This window comes from Nyctereutes procyonoides, unplaced genomic scaffold (genome assembly GCF_905146905.1).
Source record: "Nyctereutes procyonoides isolate TBG_1078 unplaced genomic scaffold, NYPRO_anot_genome, whole genome shotgun sequence".
In the NCBI taxonomy this organism is placed as follows: domain Eukaryota; kingdom Metazoa; phylum Chordata; class Mammalia; order Carnivora; family Canidae; genus Nyctereutes; species Nyctereutes procyonoides.
This window is the reverse complement of record NW_026575037.1, coordinates 25,420,160-25,447,306: the sequence shown is the minus strand read 5'-3', so window position 1 is coordinate 25,447,306 and position 27,147 is coordinate 25,420,160. Positions and strand designations below refer to the sequence as shown.

Sequence of the window (27,147 nt, the reverse complement as noted above, 5' to 3'; positions counted from 1 at the left end):
GGTTATTGTTATATTTAGTGTTATTTATTGACTAACGAGTCTCTTATTGTTGCACACCATGTTCTTTGCAATTTTTAAAAGATTTTATTTATTTATTCATGAGAGAGGCAAGACACAGGCAGAGGGAGAAGCGGGCTCCCTGTGGAGCCCGATGTGGGACTCGATCCCGGGACCCTGGGGTCATGACCTGAGCCAAAGGCAGATGCTCAACCACTGAGCCACCTGGGTGTCCCTGCATTTTTTTTTCCTGTTATATACAAGGTGGTAATAAATGTTTGCATATCTAAACCTCTGTGTCTCTGGTTGTTTCCTTCCTTCCTTCCTTCCTTCCTTCCTTCCTTCCTTCCTTCCTTCCCTTCCTTCCTTCCTTCCCTTCCTTCCTTCCTTCCTTCCTTCCTTCCTTCCTTCCTTCCTTCCTTCCTTCCTTCCTTCTTTTCCTTCCTTCCTTCCTTCCTTCCTTCCTTCCTTCCTTCCTTCCTTCCTTCTTTTCCTTCCTTCCTTCCTTCCTTCTTTCCTTCCCTTCCTTCCTTCCTTCTTTTCCTTCCTTCCTTCCTTCCTTCCTTCCTTCCTTCCTTCCTTCCTTCCTTCCTTCTTTCCTTCCCTTCCTTCCTTCCTTCCTTCCTTCCTTCCTTCCTTCCTTCCTTCTTACTATTTTGAAGTCAAATTAGCTTTCTTAGAGTGGAATGGCTGGGCCCATCCTGGAGAGCAGGGGAGGTGGGGTGAGCCCTGGGTTTGAGAAGGGGTGTCGGTGGTGGTCTTGGGGAAGGGAGACCCTGGGAGCAGGGGAATCAGTTAGGAAGTCCCGAGGCCCCAAGAGCCACGGTGGAAATGGGACGGGAAGGTGGGAGCCAATGAGGAGATAGTGACTGGTTAGTCAGTGCCCACGTGGGGCCCGAGCCTCCTGCCATCCACGTGGAGGCCCTCAGGTGGCAGTGAAAGCCCCGCCCTCCTCACAGACGTGAGTGAGGCCCTGCTGGGTCTCTGGCTGGCAGTGCTAGTTGGCACCTCACCAAAATGGGAATGATAATAGCCTACTTCCTGGGATCACGGCGAGAACTAATTGAGGGAACGCCATAAGGTAGATAAGGCACCTGGATGCTGCACAGTAACGCGTGGTCCCACGGCGGCCTGATTGCTGCGCTGCGCTGGGCCTGTGATGAGCCCCCGGCCTACGCCCCCGGCCTACACGCACCCCCGGTGAGAAAGCTGTAAATGAGCGACTTAAACCGCCAAGGCTCGCCCAGCTCTTACGGGTCCCAATACCCGGCCTTCCAGGCGTGGCCTAAGCGGGCCCAGGCTGACATCCCTCTGGGAGAAGTGGCCACCTTCGGGGCCGGGAGACTGACGCTCAGAGAAGTGGACAGCAGCCCGGTGTAGACTCAGGCCTCCCAACTCTGAGCCCCGAGACGCAGTTGTGACATCCCGGTGCCTCCCGCCATTGGGACCTCCCGGTGCGTGAGGATGGAGACAGCAGGCCATGCTCCACCGAGGTCCCTTTGTCCTGACTGGGCTGTGCCCTCATGATCTCCGCCGGCACCGCTCCCCGGGCTCCACTCCAGTGGCTCGGAGCCCTCCACCCAGAGGAGCCCCTTCCCCTGCCAGGAGAGCGGAGCAAGCGGCACAAGGGGGCTGAGCCCACGGAGCAGGGCGTGGAGCTGGGCCTGGCAGCCCCGGGGAGCCCCTGGCTGAGCCCCCGCCGCCAGGGAGGTGAGTTCCGTGCTCAGTGCTCACGGAGGCAGCAGCGGAAGCCAAGAGGAGCCGCAGCGGCTCTTCATTACACTTGACTGGGGCGGGCAGGGCTGCAGTCTGGAGCTTTCGGCTCTTTGTGCAAAGGGAGACGTCAGGCTCTGTGCTTCTGCCACTTCCCAAACACGCGCCAGTGGCGCCTCTCCCAGTCCGGGGGTCCACCGCGCAGGGCCAGCCCGGAATAGTTTATCTCTCCCGCAGGACAGGACAGACCCCTCTCCCGGCAAGGTCTCTGGAGCTCCCCCCCCCCCACCGTCTCCACCCTTCAGTCCCGGAATGTTTATCTTCACCCTCTGTGTTTGTCTCCAGCGCTCTGGCTCTCAAGGAACCTTCCGGTACCATCCTGTTTTCTCACAACAGGAAGAGCTTGGAATATTTCCTGATAGATAAGATGGTAAATCTGAGGCCCGGGGAAGGAAAGCATCCTCTGCGTGGCTGAGCTGTGGTCCCCGAGCGAATACCCAGTCTGGGGTTCGATAGACTAATGCTCCTACCCAGTCCTTGTCTGGCAGGCTGGGGCATGCATGCATCCGGGCCACTTAGGAGTCTAGGCAGGGGACTGAGTCTAGGCAGGGGACTGTCTCTCAGGCCTTTCTCCTTGGCCTCTGCTGGGTACCTGGGGGCTCCTCTCGACTAGCCTACAAGTCCTCTTTGCTGTCAGCACCCATGGCTGGGCTGAGACACCTTCAGTATAAAAGGTCATGATAAGGTCAGGGATGCCTGGGAGCATATAGGGGAACTTGGGTCCATCTTGCTTTGCCCAGTGCCTCCTGGGTTCCCAGCTCCACAGCCACGAGGGCCACCTGCACAGTCTGGTGATGGGTGAACCCCACCTCAGCAGCCAGCCCCTTATTCCTTTGCTCAGCTGCTTCTGAGCCTGGGCACGCCCTGGCTGCTTGGTGCAGCCCCTCAGGTTCACTATCATCCTATCCTGGAACGTGCAGGAGGGCAGGGCCCTGTATTTCCTTCCCGTGCTCACTACTGGATCCTTACGCCGGTGGCTGGCATATAGAAGGTGCTCAGTAAAGACCGTGGAAAGAGCAAATGTGATGTTGTGTGTGAGTGGTTATGTGTGTGTGGCTGTGTGCATGTCTGCGCCAACTGTCGGGGGCTTCCTGCCTCTCGGGGCAATCTCCCGGCACACGTCAAATAAACAGAGCCTGCAAGATGTTAGACAGGTGTGTAGTCAGGTGGGCTGCACGGGGGGGGACCCCTCCCCTTGAGAGCAGGTGTGTAGTCAGGTGGGCTGCACGGGGGGGGACCCCTCCCCTTGAGAGCAGGTGTGTAGTCAGGTGGGCTGCACGGGGGGGACCCCTCCCCTTGAGAGCAGGTGTGTAGTCAGGTGGGCTGCATGGGGGGGACCCCTCCCCTTGAGAGCAGGTGTGTAGTCAGGTGGGCTGCACGGGGGGGGACCCCTCCCCTTGAGAGCAGGTGTGTAGTCAGGTGGGCTGCACGGGGGGGACCCCTCCCCTTGAGAGCAGGTGTGTAGTCAGGTGGGCTGCACGGAGGGGACCTCTAGATGGCTGTCAGTGGCAATGCTGGTAGTCTGGGCCCAGGGGATGGCACTCTGGGTCCCCATTCAGACGGGCCAATACCTGGCTCCGGAGACTTGGGCAAGTGGCAGGCCTCGTGCTCCTCACTGGTAAAACAAAGGAGTCGAAGTAGGTCAGTAGGTTCCACATCAAGCAGATGGTCAGAGCCTTCGGGGCGCTTGTTGAGAGCACAGAACCCTGGCCCTACCTGCAACCCTCTCGAGCTGGAGCCCGGGAATCAGCGTTTCCAGTAAGCCCCTCCCCGCCCCCCATCGTGATTCTGAGGTTTCCAGGCCAAGGGAATGATGCTCAATGACTCTGACAGCCAATCAAGAGCTCAGGGCTGCTGTCCTGGCCTCTGGTGTTTGAGGCCCAGGATCCTAGTCAGGGGTTACTGAGCAGAGCCTGCAGCGTGGTGTTACACACACACACACACACACACACACACACACACACACACGCTGCGAGCTCCTACATACCCACGGAGCCTCAGGTGCCGCAGTCCTGGGGAGTGCCGTCTGGCAGCAAGGGCACTCTTATTTCTCCATTTCCTGTATCTCGGGGTTTTACTTTCCCCGATCCCCCCCTTATCAGAATAGTCCCTGGAGAAGGAGCCCACATGGGCAGCTGGCCTCTGGCCGCACTCCTACCGCACCTGGCTCTCAGTTTGCAGAAATGTGGCGCGGAGACAATGATCCTCCCTCCATCCAGGAATACCGTGGGAACGAGTGAGGTCAAGAAGACAACACAAGCGAGCGTGCAGTGCAGTGCGAACGCCTGGACTATTTGCAGGTAGCGTCTGTTGATTCCCTGAGGCGAGCCCTCCCCTGGCAGCCCTGCTCTGGTCTTTCCAAGCCAGCTCCACACTCCCCTTGAGTCTCTGTTCCTGCCTCGACCCCCCTGGTCCCTGCTGTGCCTTTGAGACCCAGTTTGGGGGTCCCGGAAAGGCCCCAGCGGTCTCCGCCTCCTGGTGTATTGTACGAACCCCTCCCCTTGAGAGCAGATTGGCCTCGTGACTAGGATGAGATGGGGGGTCCTTCTGTGATTAGGCTCCATAAGGCTGTGCTCTCCATCTGGCTCGTTCGGACCCTCGCCCTCGCTCACTCGCCGAAGCAAACTGCCATGTCGGGGAGGCTCCCGTGCCAGGAACCGAGGGTGGCCTCTGGCCCGAAGCCCAAAAGGGTGAGGCTGGAAGCAGGTTCCTCCCCCGCCAAGCCTTCCCCTGGGACCCCGCTCCTGGCTGACATCCTGACTTCTGACAGGGGCCCAGCCAGGCATTTCTGGATTCCTGACCCGCAGAAACTATGAGATGATAAACGTGTGTTGTTTTACGCCACTTCGTTTGTGCTAATTTGTTGCGTAGCAATGGATAAATAATACAGACGTCTCCTTCGGGATGGCTTCCCCTGATTCTCTTCATGCCCCGTCGGGGCCGGGGCCCCTCCCCTGCTCGCGTTCATCAGAGCCCGGCACGCACTCTTTCCGGCATGACATTGGTCTACTTGCCTCCTTCTCGAGGTAGGGACCACGTTCCTTTTCCCCCCGGGGCCGGGCCCTGCGCCTGGCACCCAGCAAGACTGCAATTAATGTTTGCCGAGTGATTGAGATTCTAGAATCTCTCTCTGTCCTTATCTCCCTGCCTTTCCCCAGATTTGATGGTTTGCTTTTTTCAAAAAGGGGGGGTCAGGTCACCCCAAGATTCCTGAGCTCTGGGCTGTGGGACGGTGCCGGGTGAGCACAGAGAAGATGCTCAGGGCTCAGCCCAGTGGTTTGGGAGACCTCATGAGTCACCAGAAAGCTGAGAGCAGGGGGTAGGGAAGAGAGGGGGATCTCCTGGGGCAGTGCACCATCTCCAGCTGGCCTGCTGGGCACAGGACATCTACCTTCCTACTCCGGGATTATTCTGGAGTGTTTCCAGGCTGGAATGATGATGTCCTCGGCCAACTGAAAGTGCTATCCCATGTTCTAGGAAGATGATCTCCTAGAAAAAGAAATTACCCAAACGCAATAAAAAAAAAAAAAAAAAAAAACTACTCTGCAAGGAGCCAGGCCAGGCACATGCTCTCCTCGTCCCACCAGGCCAGAGGAGCACAACCAGCAGCTCCCTGCTAGAATAATCTCCTGGGTGGCTTGAACCCACAGAAATGTGTTCCTTCACAGCTCTGGAGGCCACGAGTCCAAAGTCAGCGTTGGGCTGATACCAGGCCGTTCTCCCCCCGGCGCGGGGGGCTCCGGGTGAGAGCTGGGTCCCTGCCCCTTCCAGCTTCTGTGGCGCCGGGTGTTGTTGGCTTGTGGCGGCGTCCCTCCATGCCCTGCTCCCGTGGTCACGCTGCCCTCTGCTCCTCCGTCTGCAGTCTCCGTGTGCCTCCGTCTCATGAAGACCCTTGTCATGACACTCGCAGCCCGCCTGGGTAGTCCTGGATCATCTCCCCACCTTAAGATCCTTGCTGTAACGGCATTTCCAACGTCTTTGCCGTATAAGACAAAACTCACACGTTCCAGGGATTAGAATTAGCACGTTTTTGAGGGCCATTGTCAAGCTGACCCTGGAGGCTGTGCCCAGGAGAGAAACTGAGGCATAGAGCGGCCCCTTCCCCTCCCCCACATCATATTCTCCTCTAAAAGCTGAAGGCTGGAGTCTGAACTTCCGGACCCGCTTCTCTGCCGCTAACTCCTGTCTCCAAATGAGGGAGGCCCAGGAGGGACAGGGCCAGCTCTGCCTTGGTCATCCCGGTACGGGGAGTCCAGCCCTGTCTTCTCCTGGACCCCTTGGCTCCTCTTTCCTGGCCCTCCCCTCCGCTGGCGCCTGCGTGGGAGGCCCTGGCTGCATGACAGGGCAGTCTGGCTTCCGAGGGGGGAATCTTCCTTTTCTCTCCTGAGAGCAGCATCTTTCCCCAGCCCCTGCCCGGTAGCCCCCTGCGGGGGAGGCTGTAAATCCCCCACCCAGCCACATGGGGAAACAGCTGGGTCCCAGGCACATCCTGTGGACTTAACCCTTTCCACTCCCTGGGCCCGAGCTTGGGCTCCTGCGTGTCACGCTGGCAGATGGCCCCGGTCCTGTTTATTGCAGGGCTTCAAGCCCCCCATCCTGCCGGGAGCCGGGAAGGGGCAGGGTCTGGGCTGCCCCCAGGGCTGGCCGGTGACGACCACGGAAGGGGGTTGCCCCGAGCACATGAGCCTCCTCTGTGGTCATCACCAGCATCCAAAAGGCCTTTGTTCAGGACTGAACTGCACAGGGCTCTGGGATGAACCAGGATCAGCTGGAAATACCCATATTGGCCCCAGGGCGAGGCTGCTGGAATCTGTTTACTTAGCTTTCTCCTCACCAGACTGCATGTGTCTAGGGAGTAGGGACTTTGTTTATCTTCGGCTGATAATAAATTCTGATAAATGGCCTGAATAATGCTGAAAGTTTCCAGCTGTCCAAAATTATCCTCTCTCTCTCTCTCTCTCCCTCTCTCTCTGCCTCTCCTGGCATTGGATTCATTTGGGAAAGTTACAGTGGTTCGAAGGGTGTGAAAATGTTTTGTAAAGTTAGGAAATCACACACCTCAGGGATAAGTATTATCAGAGTCTCAGAGGAGCTGGAAGCAGACACCCTTATCGCAGGAGGGTGGGGAGGCCATCCATCAGCAAGTTCGAGGTGGTAATAATCTCTCTGCTGTGTGTGGCGGTAATAAAATTTCATGGGGCTTTCATAAATACATCCTATTTAATCTTTCCCACTGCTCGGAGCAGAGATGATCCTTCTCACTCGTGGGTTTAAAAAAAAATGAGAATGCAGAGACTTCCAGTAATTTGTTCAAGATCACACAGTGATTGTACGACGCTGGGGCTGGGGTCGGAACCCAGAGCTGCAGGGCTGAGAACCGGCCAGCGCGGAGCAAAGAGATGCTGTAGGCACCAGGGGAAAAGCAGAAAGCAGGGCCAGCAGGAGAAGCAGCAAACCCAAACTGGAATATGCCTGGGATAAAGGTTGGGTGGTCTTGGATCCCTACCCTGGGTGACCTAGGGTGGTGGCTGGGCAATACTTGCAGTCTGTTGAATGCTAGATGTGGGCCAGTACTCTGCTAGGTGCATGGTATGAATCATGAATAATTCATGTAATAAGGCAGCAAAGGAGCAAGGATGGGATGCAAGCTGTGAGGACAGAAGATGGGAATTGAGGTTTTTCAGGAGGAGGAAGGGGCCTGGGGCAGAGGCATGAGATTAACGATATGCTTGCCCGCTCAGAATAGATCGCGGCACACGTGTAGACCACCGGGGCTGCGAAGGGGCATCAAAACCCAGCACTCCAGAAGTGGGCTGGGGTGTCAGCCTGGACACTCTGGTCCCTCCCCGATGGGCTCTGACTGGACCCCCCCCAACTCTCAACAGAAAGACAATAGTCCCAGAGAGCCACCTCCTCGGGGACAGGACAGGCGGGTGTCAGCCTGCCCAGCAGGACAAGGAACCCTTGTGCCGGCCTCCATTCCAGATCCTGCTCCACCCTCCCCGGCCCTGGAGGGTGGTCGGAAGTTTAGATCCTGGGGTGGGAGGAGGCCCGGAGCTGACACCAAGAACCAGCGCTGGGGCCGGGGTCACCTGGGGGTCTCGGGGAGCAGGGTGGGGCTGGGTAGCAAGCTCCGGGTTTCCAGACTGGCTCCCCAGGGCAGCTTCTGGTGGAGCTTGAGGACGTGGGAGCTTTACCCGAGGCCACCCCGGGAGTAAGACCCAAGTGGGAGCCCTGGGGTTCCTGCCCGTGGGGAGCGGGTAGGAGGGGAGGTGTGCGGAGTTGATCCAGGGGGCCCAGGCCGCCTGAGAGGGGGGCTCCCCTGTGGCTCTCCAGGCCGCCTCTCCCCGGCCCCTGCCCCCAGCCCACAGGCCCTGGGAGCGCGGGCCAAGCCTGCCGCCGTCCAGGGAGGGAGGCCCAGGGTCCGCCGAGGCCCAGATCTGCTCAGCTTCTCCTTGAAATTCCACACACCCTGCGCGTTTGGCAGGAGCCCGGAATGCGCTGCATCTGAACAATTTGTCTTTCATGGCGCGTTTGCATCAATCACCCCATTGTTTCCTGTCCCTTTCCAGGACCACTGGGGCTGCCGAGGGCTCCGTGCGCACTTGGGGAGCGGGGGACACGTGGGGGCCAGGGCACCCCCAGTCTGCACCCCCCCACAGCCCGCAGCCCCTCCCCCTCCCAGGGTGGCCACCCGCGCTCACCGCTCCCCATCCAGTTCTCAGGCCCCTGGGGGCAGTGGGGGAGACACTGGATGGGAGGCAAGAGGGTGCAACACCGGGGCTCAGGCACTTCATGAAAGGAGGGGTGCTGTTGTGAGAAAATGGGACAGTCTGCGAGTCCAGGGCCAGGCTGCAGCCCCCCAGCTGCCCTGACACCCGGGTGGCTGCAGGCGACTCAGCTTTGGGGCTCGGGGCCTCATCTAGGGAACGAGAGGCCTGGCCCGGAGAACGGGGTGCAGGGGGCCCTGGGTGTGGACGCCCGACCCACGGGGTCCGAACCATGCCTCTGCCACGCATGGCCACACCAGCCGTGAACTGGTGACCGTGATACGGCCGGTCGTCCCCCCGGTGGATTCCGTGCCTGCAAATCGGCCTGTTAGGACGCGTGCTGGCAGCCCCGCCGTCACCCGCAGATGGGCCCGGTGGGGGGCGGCCAGGTCCCGGTGGCGGTGGCCCTGGGTGTGCTCCTGGCCTCCCTGCACTGCTGGTCGGTGACTGCGCGGTTTGAAAGGGCCCCAGAGCGGGGCGCGGGGCGCGGGGCTGCCGGGGTTCCTGCGCGCCAGGAGGCCGCGATATGTCCTGTTTTTTTCTTTTTTAAAAATTGTTCGGTTCTTTCAATGTGTCTGGAATATGAGAACAGCATTTCGCTATGTAAATATGCAGCCTCATTCCAAAGTCCAGTTTAGATTATCTGGATTTTTTCTCTTTGCTTTTCTCTAACAATGACAACTAAGACCCTTCTAACCACACACACACACACGCACACACACACGCACACATATATTTTTAAAGAGTTTATTTCTTACTTGAGAGAGAGCGTGCACGGGCACAGAGGGAGAAGCAGACCCCCCGCCGAGCAGGGAGCCCGATGCGGGGCTCCATCCCAGGACCCCAGGGTCGTGACCTGAGCCTTAGGCAGACACTTAACCCACTGAGCCCCCAGGCGCCCCTGCTGGGATGTGTCTCACAGAGAAAATACGTGTGTTAGAAGAGCTTTGTGCAGGTTGAGTTACGGTGCTGCTGGGCATGACTTCAATGCTAATGAATCAACCGTATATATTCTTAAAGTGGTTTTTTTTTTAAAAAAAGATTTTATTGATTTATGCAGGAGAGACACACAGAGACAGGGACAGACCCAGGCAGAGGGAGAAGCAGGCTCCATGCAGGGAGCGGGAGGAGGGGCTCGATCCCGGGACCCCGGGGTCACGACCTGAACTAAAGGCAGACCCTAAACCCAGACGCACCTCCCTTTATAACTTGCATGCACCTGCGGCCCCCGCCCGCCCCACTGCACCTGCCCCCACCTCCTGCTGCAGGCTGCTAGTTTGGCTGGGTATCTATAGCATTCTAATTAGCAACTGTTTTCCCTTAGAATTTTGAGGGCATTTTTTCTATTGTTTCCTAGTTTCCAGTATTGCTACTGAGAGATGCACAGCCATTCAACTTCTCAGTCTTTTGTATGTGACCCACTTTTTCTCCCTGGGAGCCTGAAATATCTTTTGTCCCCTCTGCCTTAGGTCCCCGTCATAACGGCGCTGGGTGCTTGGCGAGGCCCGTCCCTTCCGTTCCGGGAGGCGTACGTTTCATTTCTCTGATAACCATCTCCTTCTAAATTCTCTGGTCTCTCTTTCTGGAGCTACAAATAGTAAAACATTTGACGTCCTGGGTGATCCTTTCCTTTTCTAATCCTTCCGGGTCTATTTCCCATACTTTTGGGAAGATTTCTTCAACCGTCTCCCCCAGCCCTTCTAGTGAATGTTAGATCGTTGCTATCGTATTTCTAACTTCTAAGAGTTTTTTTTTTTTTTAAGATTTTTTTAAAATTTTTATTTATGATAGTCACAGAGAGAGAGAGAGAGAGAGAGAGAGAGAGAGGCAGAGACACAGGCAGAGGGAGAAGCAGGCTCCATGCTGCACCGGGAGCCCGACGTGGGATTCGATCCCGGGTCTCCAGGATCGCGCCCTGAGCCAAAGACAGGCGCTAAACCGCTGCGCCACCCAGGGATCCCAACTTCTAAGAGTTTTAAAACATTTTCTGAATGTCTCTTTTCCTCTTTATATACAGCACCGTGTTCTTATTTCATGGGCAAAATAACTTCCCCCTCTCTCTACGAACCACAGTTTCTTGACGCTTTGTTCTGTTCCTTGCATTGGGTGCTTTTTCCACATGGCTTTCGATCTGCTTCTTTGAGTTCTCTTTCAATTTAGACATTTTCCTTAAATATCTGGTGATTCTGGGGCACCTGGGTGGCTCGGTTGGTTAAGCATCCGACTCTTGGTTTGAGCTCAGGATGTGATTATCATGGGGTCCTGGGATCAAGCCCCACATCGGGCTCCACGCTCAGCGGGGAGTCTGCTGGAGGATTCTTGCTCTCTTTCTGAAATAAATAAATAAATCTTTTTAAAACACCTGGTGATCCAGGGGAACCTGGGTGGCTCAGCGGTTTAGCACCGCCTTCAGCCCAGGGCCTGATCCCGGAGACCTGGGATCGAGTCCCACATCGGGCTCCCTGCATGGAGCCTGCTTCTGCCTCTGCCTCTCTCTCTCTCTCTGTGTCTCATGAGTAAATAAATAAAATCTTAAAAATAAAATAAAATAAAATAAAATAAAATAAAAAACCTGCTATCCTTAAATGTCCATTTGTATATATACATTTAAGACACCCTAAAGCTGACTGGAAGCTCTGTGTATGGGTGGGGCTGGTTTCTCACGGCTCTGACTCCAGGGCGATCAAGCGGCAGCGTGGCGGCCTCATGCCAGGTCTCTCCAACGTCAACGCCTTCTCTTGGGAGGGTTAGTTTCCCTGGATCAGAATCTTCAAGTCTCCGGCCAGGGCAGGCCTAGTAGGAGCTCCCACCTCCGGAGCAGAAGTAGGAGGGGGTGAGTGGATCTTACACTTCCATCTGTCACCTTCCCTTAACCCCCTTGTTTTTAGTGTGAGGGCCCTGTTCCCAGCTGTGCCTGCTGTCCCCGAATCCCAGAGCGCTCTGGTCCAGTGTCCCTGGAGAGAACACCTCTCTTTTACCACAAAGGCCTGAACCCTAGTATTTTGGTGTTTGCACTGAAACCATCCCACCAAGACTTCCCACTCGCGGAACACCGTTGGTGGAGAGAGCTTCTAGGATGTTGGCACAGTTGATTACCCCTCCTCTCCCGGGGCTCCGTCTCCTCTGGACTCCCCTGCTGAACCTGTTCTACCCACATCTCTTTTCCATCCGCTCCTCCGGATTCCTTTCTCTGCCTCCCCATCACATGTCCATTCTTCTTGGGGCTTCAACCTCAGCTTTGGGCTCCTGCCTTTCCCTCCTTCCTCTTCCCTGCTGTCTCCCCACGCTGCCGCCCGGCTGATCCATGCCCGTGGCTTGAACTACTGCAGGGGCCTGGTGATCCACACTCCGCCTTTCCAGCCACCATCTCCCTTCGAGCTCTTTTCTTTTTTCTTTTTTTTTCCTTGTTTAAGATTTTACTTACTTATTTGAGAGCACAAGCAGGGGAGGAGGGGCAGAGGGAGAGGGAGAAGCGGGCTCCGTACCAAGCAGGGAGCCCCATGGGGGGTCGTAAGCCGAGCCAGAGGCAGACACCTACCTGACTGAGCCCCCCAGGCTCCCCTCCCCTTGAGCCCTATGCCCGATTATCCAACCCACAGGCTCCTGGCTGTTACCACTTGTCTGTTTACTGAGGATCTCCAGTCCTCCTCCAGAATGGAGCTCATCATCGTCCTCCCAAACCTGTTCCTTCTCTGACATATTTCCATTTTCAGTTGAAGGCACCGCGCTCATCCCATTGACTAAGCCAGAAAATCCATCGGGATGCTTCTCCTTTTCCACTGGCCACTGCCACTGCCCCTTCACCCAACACACATCTGCTCAGCCAGCGCCGAAGATTGTCCTTCGATTGCCTTTTGGACCTCCTCTGCTCCATGCTGTTGCTGCTGCCTTCATTCAGATCCTCCGCAGCAGTCGCCTCTTATTATTATTATTATTATCATTATTTGGTTATATTTGTAAATTATTTATATTATCAGTTTTTATTATATTTATTATTATCATCACTCCCTCTGAGCTGGGTCCCCGGGGCCTCCAGTTCTTCCATTGTCTAATCCAGCTTTTATACTGCAGCCTTTTGTGAACTTTCTACAGTTCACACCTGACCATGCTACGCGGCTTTATTACCCTTTAATGGACCTCAGTTAAAGGCGTGAAGTCCGGGCTCCCTGGCACCTAACATGCAGATCAGGTTTTGTGACTCGTCACCGTCCCACATCTACTCCCAGCTTCGTCTCCTCCTGCTGTGCCCAGCCCGAGTCTTTCGCACCCTGGCAAGAGCAACCTGCCCGTGGTTACCCGCACCCCACACCTCTGGCGGCCGCGGCATGCCTTGGGGCATCAGGGCACCTTCTGCCTGGATTCCTGATGAACTCCTGGACTTCCTCCAAAAGGTAGCTCAGGGGTTGCCCTCTTGTGAAGCTTCCTTTGAGTCCCTTCTTTTTGTTTAATTATTATTTTTAAATTTAAGTGGGCTCCATGCTGGGCCCATGCGGGGCTTGAAGTCATGACCTTGAGATGGAGACCTGAGCTGAGACGGGGAGTCAGCCCCTCCACCCACCGGGCCGCTCAGGCGCCCTGGCGTCCCTTCCGAGGGAATTCATCACACCTTGTCGGGACTGTAACAGAACCCGCACGTGGTCGTGTGTACAGCAGACGTTTGAGGAGCTTTTGAACATATTCACGTGGACACCAAGGCAGGAGACGAACGGCGTGCGTTTTAGTCGGAATCACGAAGGCGCCGCGTGGACGGGGGTAGCGGGAGGATGACGGGGGTCTAGCGAGAGAGCAGCTCACCCCAGGCTGACGGCACAGGGAGGTGGAGGCGCTGGTGCGTGTGAACACCGCTGTGTCACGGGCTGAGAAATACGTTGGCCCCCGGCCCCCACAAGGCATCCTGAGAACCTCAAGTGCCTTAAATAGCAGAAACAGTCCTAGGAATGTTCCTCATCCTTCCATACCTTTATTCTTTGCCTACAGACGGACCAAGAAATGGTCCCTTCAGTCCTTGGTCCACACTGCTCTCTGCTGTTGGCTGCCTTGTCCTGCAGCCCCATTTGCTGGGCTCCAGGGCACCAGAGAGGAGCAGGGGCTGGAGGTGCCCCCCCCACCCCTGCCGCCCCGGACCCCAAGGAGAAGCCCTCAGACCTCACAGTCAGCTGCACACACGCCTGGCTCAGCCGGTCCCCTCCCGTGAGGTCCCCGAACAGGTTTTCAGAGGGCCTCGGCTCCCTGGGTTGATGTGTGTGAAGGCTACGACTTTTCTTTTTTAGGATTTTATTTATGCATTTGAGAGAGCGAGCAGGAGCAAGGGGTGGGGGGAGGCAGGGAGAAGCAGCCCCCCGAGCAGGGAGGCCGATGTGCCAGGGCAGCCCAGGCCCCGGTATCTGCAGCCCAGGCCCCCGCCCCACGGGCCTGAGCCGAGGCAGCCAACGACTTCCCACATGTCCTTTAAGGACCCCATCCTTAAAGGATTTCAAAAGCCTTCAAGAAAGTTCGAACCCTTCCCAGAAAGTAAAGAACCATGTAAGGGCTGAGATCCTCCAGGGAACTCCTAGACCGGAGGGAGACAGGCCTGCCCGAGCCCCGAGCCCTGAGCCCTGAGCCCGAACCCCGTATGGGGCTTCCAGGCACCGCGCTGAACCCCTGCCGCCCGGCTGCATGGGTGGCCTGGAGCTCCCTGCTGCCCTGGGTGGGCCCCGCTTACCAAGTGGGGGCACGGATGCGCCCGGAAAGTTCTGCCTGTGATGGGGACACGCTGGGACAGGACCGCTTCTGATGTCCTCTGGGGTGGGGACGGGGGGGGGGGGGAGAGGCAAATGGAAAGGGATTCACACCTGAGGTTTGCACAAAGGATTTCATATACGGAGTTGGCAGGGGCCACAGAGAGGCTGCACACGCTCGCTCCCGCTCTCTCTCTCTCTCTCTCTCTCCCCCCACCCGCCCCTCTGGTGGCGAAGAGGAGAACTTCATCTCTTCATCTCCAGCTCCTAAGAACCAGAATTTCATGTTGGAGGATGCCCGTTGCCTCGCACAAAACCACACAGAGGACAGAAATAAAAATCACAGGTGCACAACCTGTTTAATGCACTTTATTTTTTGATATATTTTATTTATTCATGAGAGACACACACACAGAGAGGCAGAGACACAGGCGGAGGGAGAAGCAGGACTTGATCCCGGGATCCCGGGGTTACGCCCTGGGCGGAAGGCAGATGCTCCACCCCCGAGCCCCCCGGGCGCCCCTGTTTCGCACACTTTCTTATGAAAATTTCCCTCTCGTGTCATTTAGGGATATTTTATTAAGCCACCAACCCACAAAGTCCGCTGTGGCCAATCCTGCCTTTAATAACTTGGATATTGTGACCGATTCCTGTCACTGGCTGTCATTTGACAAAATTAAAAATCATATTTCATTTTTTCTTGATCATTTTTTTAAAACTGTATTTTATAGATAAAATAAGTGAATCAGGAAAATAGCAATAATAATCTACTAAAAGCATGAAATGATGATCCCCAAATTTGGGGCATTTAAGACCCCTTTACACTCTTTATTGAGAACCCTAAATACTCTTTGCTTAAGTAGGTCATAGCCATCAATATTTACCTTATTAGAGGGGCATCTGGGTGGCTCAGTCGGTAAAGTGTCTGCCTTGGGCTCAGGTCATGATCCCGGGTCCTGGGATCGAGCCCCAAGTGGGGCTCCCTGCTCAGCAGAGCTCCCCCTGCTTGTGCTCTTTGGCTCTCCCTCTCTCAAATAAGTTAAATCTTTAAAAAAGATATTTACCATATTAGAAATTAAAACAGGAAGTTTTAAAATACTGATTTAAAAAATAATAAAAAAATAAAAAATAATAAAATAAGATACTGATCAATCCATTTAATAATTAATAAATTATTATAATTATAATTACAATATCCCACCTCACACGTTAATAGAAATAAAATATTCCAGTGAATCCTATAAACAAAAATAATGTAAATGAAACGAATGGTCATTATCTGTTTGAAACAAAACGTCTTATAATAAAGTTACAAAATAAAAATACCTAAGAAGAGTGACTTATTCTACGTTTTTATACATCTTTTCCACGTTTGGCTTAATAGGAGACAGTGGCGTTCTCATACCTGCTTCTGCAGTCCATCTGTTATGATGTTTTGGTTGAAGTACATGAAAACATCCACATTTACAAAGGCGTGGTTAGGAAGGAGAGCAGTACTTCAACAGCCTCTTCAGAGAACTGTGCATAGTTTTTTATATTAAAACTCACCGGGGGAGCACCTGGGTAGCTCAGAGGTTGAGCATCTGCCTTTGGCTCAGGGCCTGATCCCAGGGTCTGAGGATCGTGTCCCATATCGGGCTCCCTCAGAGGAGCCTGCTTTTCCCTCTGCCTGTGTCTCTGCCTCTCTCTCTGTGACTCTCATGAATAAATAAAATACACACAAAAAATTAAAAAAAAAAAAAACTCACCAGGGGCGCCGGGGCGGAGCAGTCGGTTGAGCGGCTGACTCTTGGTTTCAGCTCTGGTCGTGATCTTGGGCTTGTGGCCTCTGCGTCTTGGGATCGAGCCCCAAAACAGGCTCTGTGCTCAGTGCCCCACCGGCTTCAGCTTCTCTCCCTCTGCTCCCCCGCACTGTGCTCTCTCTCTAAAATATATGAATGAATCTTAAAAAAAAAAAAAAAAAACCAACAACTCACCAAGAGGGTTTTTTTTTTAAAGGTTAGCTACCATATGGAATCTGAAAGTACCTAATAGTGTTCATAGTCTGTTACATTGAAATCCAATGTTTCATGTAGCACCTTTTTAAAGATTTGTATTTATTTATTCGAGGGAGAGACAGTGTATCCAAGTGGGAGGAAGGGCAGAGGGAGAAAATCTTCCAGCAGAGCCCCATCCACGCTCAGTCCCAGGACCCTGAGGTCATGACCTGAGCTGGAACCAAGAGTCCGACACCCCACCGACGGAGCCCCCAGGCGCCCTCGTGTACTGAATGGATCTTTTGCCCACGTGTGGTTTTGTAGCCCTCTGCGTTGGGCATTTGGAAAATATTGGAACTCTGGCTCATGCGTATCTTCCCAGCGTGGACACACTTATACGTGGTACGATGATTTTTAAAGGTCGCATTCTTTCGTATCAGCGCTGATCTCATCCGAAAAGTCTGCATATTTGGGAAGCTCTCGAGTCCACAAAGGCAGATACACATTTTGCCAGATTTGAACTTTCCCTTGAAAGCTTGAATTTTATAACTAACAACAAATAATACACGTAGCTGTTTTCTCTGCAGCGACAGTCCCATTTCTTTCGTTTTCGAGAAAATTATCCACCAATGCGCAGGTCCAACTAACCGTAGTTTTTCACTTAGCTGTTCTATCGAGTAAAGGTGACACGCCGTGACAAACGCAGCCGGAAGCGCTGCATTGCATCCCACTTTGGTGTACGGCTGATGAGCACCATGTACCCTAACCATGTTGGATAGGACACAATGAGCACCTCCGCCCGTTTCATCGTAAGTGAATAGAGCTGGCCTTTCCCCGTGAGCGGACGGCGGGAAGCACACAGTGACCACTAGTGGCGCTAGTTTGGTGCCACTGCCCGATTCCTGTTTTGGCATCAGCAGCTCTCGCCACCATTGTCTTTGCACCATTGGTGTAAATGCCAACGTGATGAAAAAGGAAAAGTGACAGGGAGCCAAGAGTCAGCAGACCGCCCTGGAGAAGCACAGTCGTGGACAAGCACAGGGTGGCCGTGATGGGGGAGGGATTGTCTGTCTTGTAAGGCCCGACCTCACCTCCACCTCCCGCTTGGTCTGGGAGGATGAGTGTCACCCCACCCCCGGGGGTCCCAACCTCTGCTCCAGGGCCTTCCACCTGGGTGCACAGTACGTCCCCTGGACGGCACCGAGCAAGTCCAGGGCGGGGCTGCGGGTTATGGAGCCTCCTGTAGGTGAGACCTCGGATGAGGAGAGAGGGGACGGGTGCAGTTGTGAGCTGGCCTCTGGCTGGGAGTCTGCAATGGGGAGGACACAAAGGAGGGCATGGCCTTCCTTGCACAGGCAGGAGCACCACAGCTCCCCCGACCCCTCTGTGCCCCAGTGTGAAAAGGGGTGGGGGGCACCCACGGAAGCTCTGCCCTCAGAAGGAGATTCCCTCAGCCTTAGGGTTTTGGGGAGCCTGGCTCAGGTCTTTTTTTTTTTTAAGGTTGTATTTATTTATTTGAGAAAGGGCGCAAGAGCAAGCATGAGTGGGGGGAGAGGGCGAAGCAGACCGCCCGCTGAGCAGGGAGCCAGGTGCAGGGATGCAGGACTCCACCCATCGCAGGACCCCGAGATCAGGACCTGAGCAGGAGGCGGACACTTAATGGACTGAGCCCTGGCGGGGACTTAGGGGAACCTCACAGACCCTCTGATGGGAAGGCCCCCTCCACATCAATTCCTCCCCAGGATTCCTGAGACACAGCCGTGGCCTGGGGGGCAGGCGTGAGGGAGGGAGAGGAGGGGGGGGCTGGAGTCTGCAGACGGTGGAGGGGGCGGGGTTTGGAGTGAACGGAGAGGGGAGGAGGATCCGGCAGGGCCCTAGGTGTCCACCAGGAGTCCTGGCGGGGCCCTTTGTGGGTGCCTCTGCCCCTGACGTCCTAGCCCAGCCTGGACCAGGGGTGAGGAGGTGGTCATAGTCCCGGGTGACCTCTGGGAGGCTAAGTTTACCATCAACAAAGGCACAGCTGTCCCGCTGTTGTTTCTATGTCTGTGTGAGCACATTGTTGGAGGGGACAGCAGGTCATCACCTGTGTCAAGGTCAGTGAGTGGCTGCGGCTGCTTCTCCCAGGGGAGGGAGCCCAGACCGCTGGGTGCCAAGAACTCGAATGAGGAGGCTTCCCAGAAGCTCTTGCCCTGCTCCCTTAGCCACGAGCACTCCAATGTCACTTCAGGACCCCGGGGAACAAGCAAGGACTCTCCGAGCCCTGGGGGCCAATTTCCTGCACTGTCTTTGGTCAGAAGGCTCCTGTGTGTGTGTGTGTGTGTGTGTGTTTTAAGATTTTATTTATTTATTCATGAGACACCCAGAGAGAGAGGCAGAGACGCAGGCAGAGGGAGAGGCAGACTCCCTGCGGGGAGCCCGACGTGGGACTTGATCCTGGGACCCTGGGGTCATGTCCTGAGCCCAAGGCAGATGCCCGACTGCCCATCTTTGGGGCCCCCCAGGCATCTCTCCCCTTCACTGAGCACTTATTGAGCACCTACTATGTGCCAGCCGCTGTGCTGGGCGCTGAGGATACAAAAATGAATAAGACATGGTGTCAACATTCAAGTTTGTCCAGAATGTGACTTGAACTTCATGGGTTAAATGTGGGAAAAGAGTGACGCACGGAGGCTGTGGAGCCTGGACGAGCGCTCCTAACGCGGTCTGGGGTGGTCAGGGCAGGCTTCCTGGAGGAGCCAGTGTGCTGCTGAGACCCGGAGGAGGGTAGGTGCGGTGGGCCTGGGGTGGAGTGAGAGAGAAAGGCCTTCCGAGAAGCCTCTGCAGCTCCCTGTGGCCGGAGCTAAGGGGGTGTGGAAGCCAGGGAAGCTTCCAGAGTGAGATCCCAAAAGGCATGTAACTTGATCCCGGGGTTTGCGGTTCATCCTGAGGGCGGTGATGGGGGACCCGGGGAAGTGAAGGGACTGAGGAAGATGGTTCAGGCAGCAGGGGTATCCTGGACGGGCTGCAGCCAAGCCAGCCACACGCGGTGGCCCAACGGCAGCGGCAGGTCGGGGACCCCGAGCGGGGAGCCACCGATCTCCACACGCGTGGTCACGCGGAGCAGGGAGGACAGGAGAGGTGCATGCCCCGGGGACTTGGGGTTGGCTCGGGTGGTGGCTGTGCCATTTTCTGTGATGTGAGGAACAGACGGAGGCACCGAGGTGGGGCTCAGGGTGCGACCGCGGTGTGAGGCCGCGCTGGCAGGCGGCTGGGCGCCCACGCAGGAGACGCACCCTGGCACCACGCCGGGCAGCAGGCTGGGGCGCCGGCCGCTCACTCACCTTCCCGCTCGCCCTGGGACTAAGCGCAGCCCTCTGACCAGGAAGAGGATAATGCCTTCCGCAGCCTGGGAAGAAGGAAGGGGGAAAGGGTGGGAGGGACCTCGACATGGGACACTCGAGTCCAGGTGCGTGAGCCTGGCTGCTGCCCCGGGCGCTGTCGGGGGGTCTGAGGCTCACCGTGCAAACCACAGGGCCTGGGGCAGGGCCTGGGACCCCGCCGGCTGTGTGGGGACCTCCCGAGTCCCGAGTCCCCTGGGTCTGGGGCCGGAGGGGAAGAAGGCAACGGTGGGAGGCCGGCGGGCCAGGCTCCGCAGAGGGCAGGGCCGTCGCAGGTCGGGTCAAGCCACCAAGAGGTGTGTCTGTCCAGAGTGAGGGCCTTTCCTTTTATAAAGATTTTATTTATTTGAGAGCGAGACAGCGCGTGCACACTAGCGGCGGGGGCTGGGGGGGAGCACAAGCAGGGGGAGCAGCGGAGGGAGAGGGAGAAGCAGGCTTCCCGCGGAGCAGGGCCCAGATGGGGGGCTGGATCCCAGGACCCCGATCCTGACCCGAGTCTCAGGCCAACTCCGCCCACCGAGCCCCCAGGTGCCCCAGAGTGAGCCTCCCGCACCCTCCTGGAGCCGCAGGATGAGCTCCCGCCCGGAGCTCGAGTCACGGCCGCACATCTCCAGGTCTGGGCGCTGCCTGAGGAGCCGGGACTCGCGGCCGCGCGGGACGCTGATGCACCCCGAGGGCAAGCAGCAGGCGGGCGCGGAGGCCTGCTCCTCGGTCACTGGTCACTGGGACCCTTCCCCTGCCCCCCCCCGACTTTCCCAGTGGGGAGGGAAGGCTGCACACCTGGGGAGAGGTGGAGCAAGGGCTAGAAAGAATGAGCCACGCAGGCAGGCAGACCTGGGCAGCACGGGGATGTGGAGTCTGGGAAGGCTTCCGGGAGGAGGTGGCTTCCCGCGGAGACTCCTTCGGAGCCACAGTGGAAGAGAGTAACTGTTTCTGCTTCACAGGCGGCCAGCGAAGGTGCAAGGGTGGAAACCCGGGGGATCTTGCGGGAGGTGGGGGGCTGGACCTCCCAGGGCTAGGGCAGAGGGGCGGGCAAGCTGGGATCTGCGTGGACAGGCCGGCCTGCAGACCTGCAGGTACCCTGGGGCAGGGGGGAGGCGGCAATGTGGGGGACACAGCTGCCCCCCCCCCCCCCGGCTCCAGGCTTGCTCACTGGCCACACGCCACTCGGAAAAGAATTTGTTTGAGCTTTGCCCCCTCACCCTCCAAGCTCTGTCCCCCACCTCCCCTCCTGCTCTGCGGAGTCAGCCCCCACCCCCACCTGCTCATCTCGGGATTTCTGGAGAAGCAGCCTATTTTCCAGGGACCCGCCGAGGCCAGGGCCCATCCCGGGCTCTTGGGTGCAAGGTCTCTGAGGAACAGCACACAGGAGGTCTGGACGGGGGTGACGGTGGCCTTTGGTCCCCATCCTCCATTACAGCCCTGGACTGGCGGGGGAGCTGAGCACATGGCTGTAGAGGACTCAGGGTGGGCATGGCTGGGCCGGGGGAGGAGGGAGGACCCAGGAGGTGTGCGTGGGGTGTGGGAGGCCGTCGGGGGCATGGGAGCCCGTTGGGGGTGTGCACGGGGCGTGGGAGGCCGTCGGGGGTGTGCATGGGTGGCAGCGAGGGCTTGGAGCTTTGACGGAGGGAGTGTGAGCAACGCTGCTGTTGAAGGGACGGAGGCAGCCCTGTCTGCCGTCCTTGGGAGCCTGCGGAGCTCCCCCTGCCTTGCTGCCCCTGCTTCCAGCCCAAGGGCTGCCTCCCTCACCTGCCACAACTGGGCCTCCCTGGAGGGGCAGGGGGAGGGGGCCTCCCTGTCGTGGGGCATCGGCCCGAGATACGGTGGATGCCGACCGTGGCTACGCAGCCCTCACTGGTAGGTAGGTAGAGACGAGCTGATCAGAGCATCACTTGCAGGCTTTGAGGTTGTCAGGGAGTCTGTGGGGACTTGGGGCCCGAGCGTGGTCCAGCCCACACCCCTGGTGGGCCCCCCCCGCGGATAAGCTCAGGCCCCTGTTCAGGGAGCACTCGGGAGCACCTGCTCTGGGCCGGCAAGGGTGGGGCTGGCTGAGGAGCCGAGGCCTGCCCTGTCCCTACAGTGGGGTCTGGGGGGCGTTGCTTAATCAGCTGGTCGCCCCGGGTTCCTGGTCGCTAAAGTGGGGTTACTGAGAGGACCTACCTCGGGATGCTGCGCTGGCGCCTCGGGAATACGCTGGGAGCTAAGGCTGGCGGAGCTCCGGTGTCGTGCGGGCGTCGGCGGGGCCTCCAGGCGCGGTCCCTCGCTCGGGCCTCCCAGCCGCCCCTGTAGAAGGAGAAGTAGAGGCTGGGAAGGGGGAAGCGCCCAAGTCACAGGCGTGAGCCTTACCAGGGAGGCGTGTGTGCAGGGCCCGTCCTGGGCCGCGTCCCTGAGGCCACAGGCCCTGAGTGTGAGGCTGGGCTGTGGCAGAGAATCGAAGGGTGGGGGCTTCGGGCTCCTGGTTCCTCCGGCTCCGGCCTCCTCCGCCCACAGCCCTGCCTCCTCCCAGAACTCAGCTCCTGGGAACCTGGCCCTGGCTCAACCGATGGGCTGTGGCGGGGCCGGCTCCCCAGGGGTGCCGCAGCCTGGAAGGCGGGCGGAGCCCTGTCACTTGCTAATTTGGGCTCCTGGGCTCTGAGGATGCCAGGGCAGTGGGGCTGACAGGTGTTGCCACCACCACCGAGGGGACGAGGGGACGAGGGGACAGGCCCTGGCTCCACAACCCGCAGCCTTACAAGGCTTAGCTCCTCTGTCCAGACGCTTCCTTCCTCGCCCCGGGGCCTCCCGAGCCCTGGGAGCCGGTGGGACGGGAGGCTGGAAACCCCTCTGGCTTTTCTCCCGTCACCTCACCTACCCGAACTGCTCCCTCTTCCTGGATTGGCCCCTCCCTCCCCGCATCCACCAAGTCCGGGTTCTCGTCTCTCCTCCGGCAATTGTTCCATCTGTTTTGCATTGAGCTGCGAAGTCTGGGGGATCTGAGAGGGCCCAGACCACCGGGCCCCGGCCAAGGCTGCCCCAGACTCTCCCTGAACTTGAGAAGACGCTAAGGGGTGGCCATCCTCTTTGCCTCCCGCCCCCAGGGTGCGGGGTCCCCGTGGAGGCCAGGCTCAGCCTCAGGTCGCCCGTCACCGTCACCGTAAAGCCAGTTTCCAGATGAGGAAGCCCAGGTTCAGAGAGGACATTGCAGGCGGGTCAGCCGCAGCCGCAGAGGGTTAGGCTAGGGCAGGGCTGGGGGCGCCGAAGCTAGATTCACGGGCTCGTGACAGGGCGAGGCTGGAGATGAAGCTGGACGAGGCAGATGAACAAGGTCAGCGCGAGCATTTCACGCTAAACGGTTCGCAGAATCGATCGCAAGGGAGCAAGTGCCAGCTGGCAGGAGAGAATGGAGAGCAAGCAGGCGGAGGTTCTGGTAGGCGCAGCCCTGCAGGTTATTCAGCTCCCACCACCCTCAGAGCAGGCCGGGCCGGGCACGTCGAGGACGCCTGTGGGCCTCCGGCAACTGTGAGAGTTAAAGATGGGCCCAGGAGCGCATTCGAGTTAAAGCTGGGCTGGTAGGATGAGAACCGGGGTGTAGTCGAGGGGACGGACGTGACCCTGCTGTCGGTGCAACATGACGGGAGCGCTGGGCTGGCCGTTAGGAGGCCCCTTCTCTCTGGGCCCCGATTCCTCAAGGACACAGTGAGAGCGCTGGGCAGCCTCCCCGCCCTGACTCCTGTGAGCCTCTGGGCGACTTCCGAGCTGACGTCCGGGGAGGCCCTGGCTGGGTGACGTCCCGGTGAGCTGGGTTCTGGCCAGGGCTGCGTGAGGGTCCTCCCTGGGCTGTGGTGCCCAGAGGACGCTGGACCTGGGCTGGTTCTTCTCACCGAGCGCCACCCCCCGGCAAGCCCACCATGCTCCTGGCTGGCCCCAAGCACAGCCTGATGCGTGGAGTCCTGGGGACCAGAAAGGTGTTATAGGGTGTATTAGTCTCCTACAGCTGCTGTGACAAATTGCCACGACCCCAGTGATTCAAAATAACCAAAGTTGGGGCAGCCCTGGGGGCTCAGCAGTTTAGTGCCTGCCCTCAGCCCAGGGCCTGATCCTGGAGACCCGAGATCGAGTCCCGTGCTGGGCTTCCTGCAGGAGCCTGCTTCTCCCTCTGCCTGTGTCTCTGCCTCTCCCTCTCTCTCTCTCTGTGTATCTCTCATGAATAAATAAATAAAATCTTTAAAACAACAACAAAACAAAATAATCAAAGTTTATTATCTTACGGTCCTGGAGGGCAGAGGCCTAAAATCAGTCTCACTGGTCTAACAAAGTGTCGCGGGCCTGCTTCCCTCTTGAGGCTCTAAGGGGGTGTGTGTGTCTTTTTCCTTGACTTTTCCAGCGTTTAGAGGCTGCCTGCATTCCTTCGCTCACAGTCACGTCCTCTGTCTTCCAAGCCAGCAGCACGGCATCTTCTTTCTTTTTTGATCTTTCTTGCATCATCGGGTGTCCTTCTGCTGACTCTGATCCTAATGCCTCCGTCCGACAAGGACCCATGTGAGTAGATTGGGCCCACGTGGATGATCCAGGATGATTCTCCGACTCACGTTCCTTAATTTCATCAGGTTTGCAAAGTACTTTTTGCCACACGAGGTGGTGTTCGCATTCCTTCTCTTTAGGGCATGGGCGACTTTGGGGGCCATCATTCGGCCTACTGCAGGGAGCTCTGCTGGGGGTCCTGTGGGGCCTGAGGACTGTTTCCGGCTCTGTGTCTGGGGAGGGTCCCCGCTGGCCAGGTGAGGCTGGGTGGCAGGTGGGTGACGTGGCCGCTGTGCGGATACGTGCTGAGAAGGGGGTGACAGTAAGCGAGGAGGGCAGGAGAAAGGCTGCAGAAGCGCCCTGGGCAGGGGCAGAAAGGGGCCCAGGGCCTGTCACCTCCAGTGGTGGCCCCTCAGCTGCATGTGGGCAGCTTCCAGCCCGACATCGCCAGCCTTGCAGGTGGACTCCGGAGGCCCCTGCCTCCACGTGTAAAGGAAGAAAACCGGGGCAGGTGCAAGGACACCAGGGCACGACAGCCCCATTTCTGAAGGCTACTTGTGAACAGCAGGAACAAGGCCCTAGAGATGCTGACGGGCCGGGGTGGATCTGAGGGTGGAGAGCTGCCCCGCGTGGCGAGGTGGGATGGTGTCTATGGGGCCTGGGACGAGGGGTCCTGGCCCCGCTCTGTCCCGTTAGGACTGAGGAAGGATGACACCCAGGGCCCTCAGAGTCCGCGACTCATCGTGGTCCCTGCCGACCCTCGTTTGTTCTATTTGTAAATGTTTTCTTTGTTTTCCCTTTCCAGAAAGCAGCATAATCCGTGCAGAGAATTCATTTCCATTTGCATCTTGACGTCTTGTAAGAAAAGTTCTTATATAAATTATAAACGCGATGAGCCAACGTGGTAAACGCCAGTAGACTCATCCCGGCCTTCAAACCCCTTCTCTGACCTCCAGCTGCTGCTCCGCGGCTCATGCCTGCCCTTAATGTCCATCCCAGCCCCTCCACTCAGAGTCCCATGCCTCCCGGCCCTATAACTTCGCAGACCCCGTCCCCTCTCCCCGGCAGCCTTCCAGCATCGGGGCTTTCCCAAACAGACGTGACCCGAGCCGAATCAGAGCAGCCTCTGAACACAACCAGAATGGCAGGGCCTCTCACCCCTCTGGAGGCACCGCGGGTGGTCTCCTCAGGACCCCCCGGCCCGCCAGCTCTCTCCTCCACCACCCTCCCTAACCTCCTGCTGCTCGTAGGCCTCTCGCTGGCCTCCAAGAGGGGTCAGTATCCTGCTTGTCCCGTCCCAGCCCGGGATCCTGGCCCAGGAGATGACGGACGATAATAGCCACAGGATTAACATAGCAGGCATTGTCTTTCTCTGACTATGGGGTGGGTATTATGTGTTCATCAACTGTCCTAAAAATACCCGGGAAACAGGTGCAGCCTCTACGGCTCCGGCCTCCCTGGATTCTGGCTGGAGACAGAGGTAGGGCGGGGGAGAAGGTGGGCTAGCCTCACTGAGTTCCAGGCCTGGGTGTGGGGTGCCCTTTGGAACCTGGGGGAGCCTAGATTCCCAGAATCCTACTTGGAGAAGGGTGCAGTGTCCTCAGGCCTCCATGAGCATCAAGGTGGACTCAGCTTAGCCCCTGGCATCAGCCTGCCGCGCGGTTGACGTCACCCCCAAGCCCGGGCATCCTCCTAGGGCCCGTGTAGCAGAGCCACCCGAGAGTCCCCAAATCCAGTCCTGAGCCCTCTTAGGCTTTTGGGGCCTGAGCTCAGGGGCCTGATTTCCACATTTCCTTGGGAGAGACGTCGGTCAGCGAGGCAGCCCCCCTTCCCCGGCTCCTCCTGGTGCCCGCGGCCTCCCGGTGCCCCCCACCAGAGCCCTGCGCTCGGCCCTGGGCCCACGCTGCTCAGTGCCTCCTCTGCTCTGGTGCCCGTCGTCTCCCTGCTTCAGCGCGCGTCCCCCCCAGCGGGTGCTGGTTTACTCGGTGAGCGGCCTCCGGGAGCACAGGACGTGTGTGCTCCCGAGCCCGGACGCATGTGTGTTCAGCGGGTGCCCGCTGTGTGTGCTGCGTGTGTGGGCTCGGGGGGAGGGGAGGGGAGGGGAGGGCAGGGGAGGGGCAGCGGCTCTGTTCTATTTTTACTGGCCAGTTGCCGCGGCCCGCAGTTTTCATAGCCTCCCCTCGGCCTGCCCCTCGCAGTCTGCGGTCCGCGGCGACACAGCCAGCCCAGCTCCCGGAGGCTCCCAGAGGTACGTGTCACAGCCCCGGCCTTTGAGTTGGGGCCGGCCCCGAGGGAGAAGCTGGAGGCGGCCGGGGCTTGGCGACGGAGCGGGACCTATACGCTGGCCTGGAGCACGGTCCCCAAACGCTCCGGCCTTCTGTCCTGGGCACGACATTTCTCCCGCCAGGCTGGCGGCAGGTGCCCACTGCCCATCGGAGGCTGAGAGCCAGGAGCCGAATTTCCCACCAGGGTGCTCCGAGGGCCCCAGGGTGGAGCCAGGCTGCCCAGCAGGTGTCGGGGGGGGGTGCAGGGGCGCGGCGGGAGTCGGAGCCCTGGCGGCTGCTGCGAGTCCAGGATGAGCCTGGGCGGCGGCCGAAGTGGCAATGCCTGTGGCCGCAGCAGGTGCCCGGCTCTGTTGCATTCCGGGACCCAGAGCTCCAGTCGCAGCTCCTGCGGGCGGAGGAAGCCGTCCTGCCCCTCTGTCCTGTGTCCTGGGGGGCCGTCCTCAGCACCCCTGCAGCCGCCCGAAGCGAGCAGGTGAGGGCAGGCTGCCAACCCCGCGCCAGGAGCCGCCCCGTCCGCCGGCCCGGCTCCACGAGGTGGTTGGTGGGGGTCGGGGCCTCTGGAGGGAGGCAGGTGGGACTGCGCCTGGGCCCGGGCACCTTCTCTACGGGAACCACGGCTGGGCGCTGGGGCTGAGGCGGCACGGCCACCCCGTCGGGGCGACGGTCCCACGGGAGCTCTGAGATTCGGCTTTCCTGTGGAGGGAGGGGGCTCCGAGGGGGCTGCGGGAGCACCACGCTTGCTCACGACC

General features: G+C 58.3%; 2 protein-coding genes across 2 annotated transcripts; one reads left to right on the top strand and one right to left on the bottom strand.

Annotated features, from left to right (window-relative positions):
* Window positions 1–2,023: 2,023 nt before the first annotated feature.
* On the top strand, window positions 2,024–4,878 carry LOC129506059 (uncharacterized). The gene is made up of 3 exons (XM_055319507.1): window positions 2,024–3,528; window positions 3,945–4,070; window positions 4,328–4,878. The coding sequence occupies exons 1-3, from the start codon at window positions 3,266–3,268 to the stop codon at window positions 4,584–4,586; spliced, it is 648 nt and encodes a 215-aa protein (XP_055175482.1). The 5' UTR covers window positions 2,024–3,265; the 3' UTR covers window positions 4,587–4,878.
* Window positions 4,879–16,906: 12,028 nt separating this feature from the next.
* Window positions 16,907–24,277, bottom strand: LOC129505883 (uncharacterized). The gene is made up of 9 exons (XM_055319187.1): window positions 24,182–24,277; window positions 23,500–23,542; window positions 22,346–22,401; window positions 21,774–21,896; window positions 20,875–20,964; window positions 20,448–20,628; window positions 19,734–19,937; window positions 19,421–19,621; window positions 16,907–16,998 (listed from the first exon to the last, which is right to left on the bottom strand). The coding sequence occupies exons 1-9, from the start codon at window positions 24,275–24,277 to the stop codon at window positions 16,907–16,909; spliced, it is 1,086 nt and encodes a 361-aa protein (XP_055175162.1).
* Window positions 24,278–27,147: the final 2,870 nt, after the last annotated feature.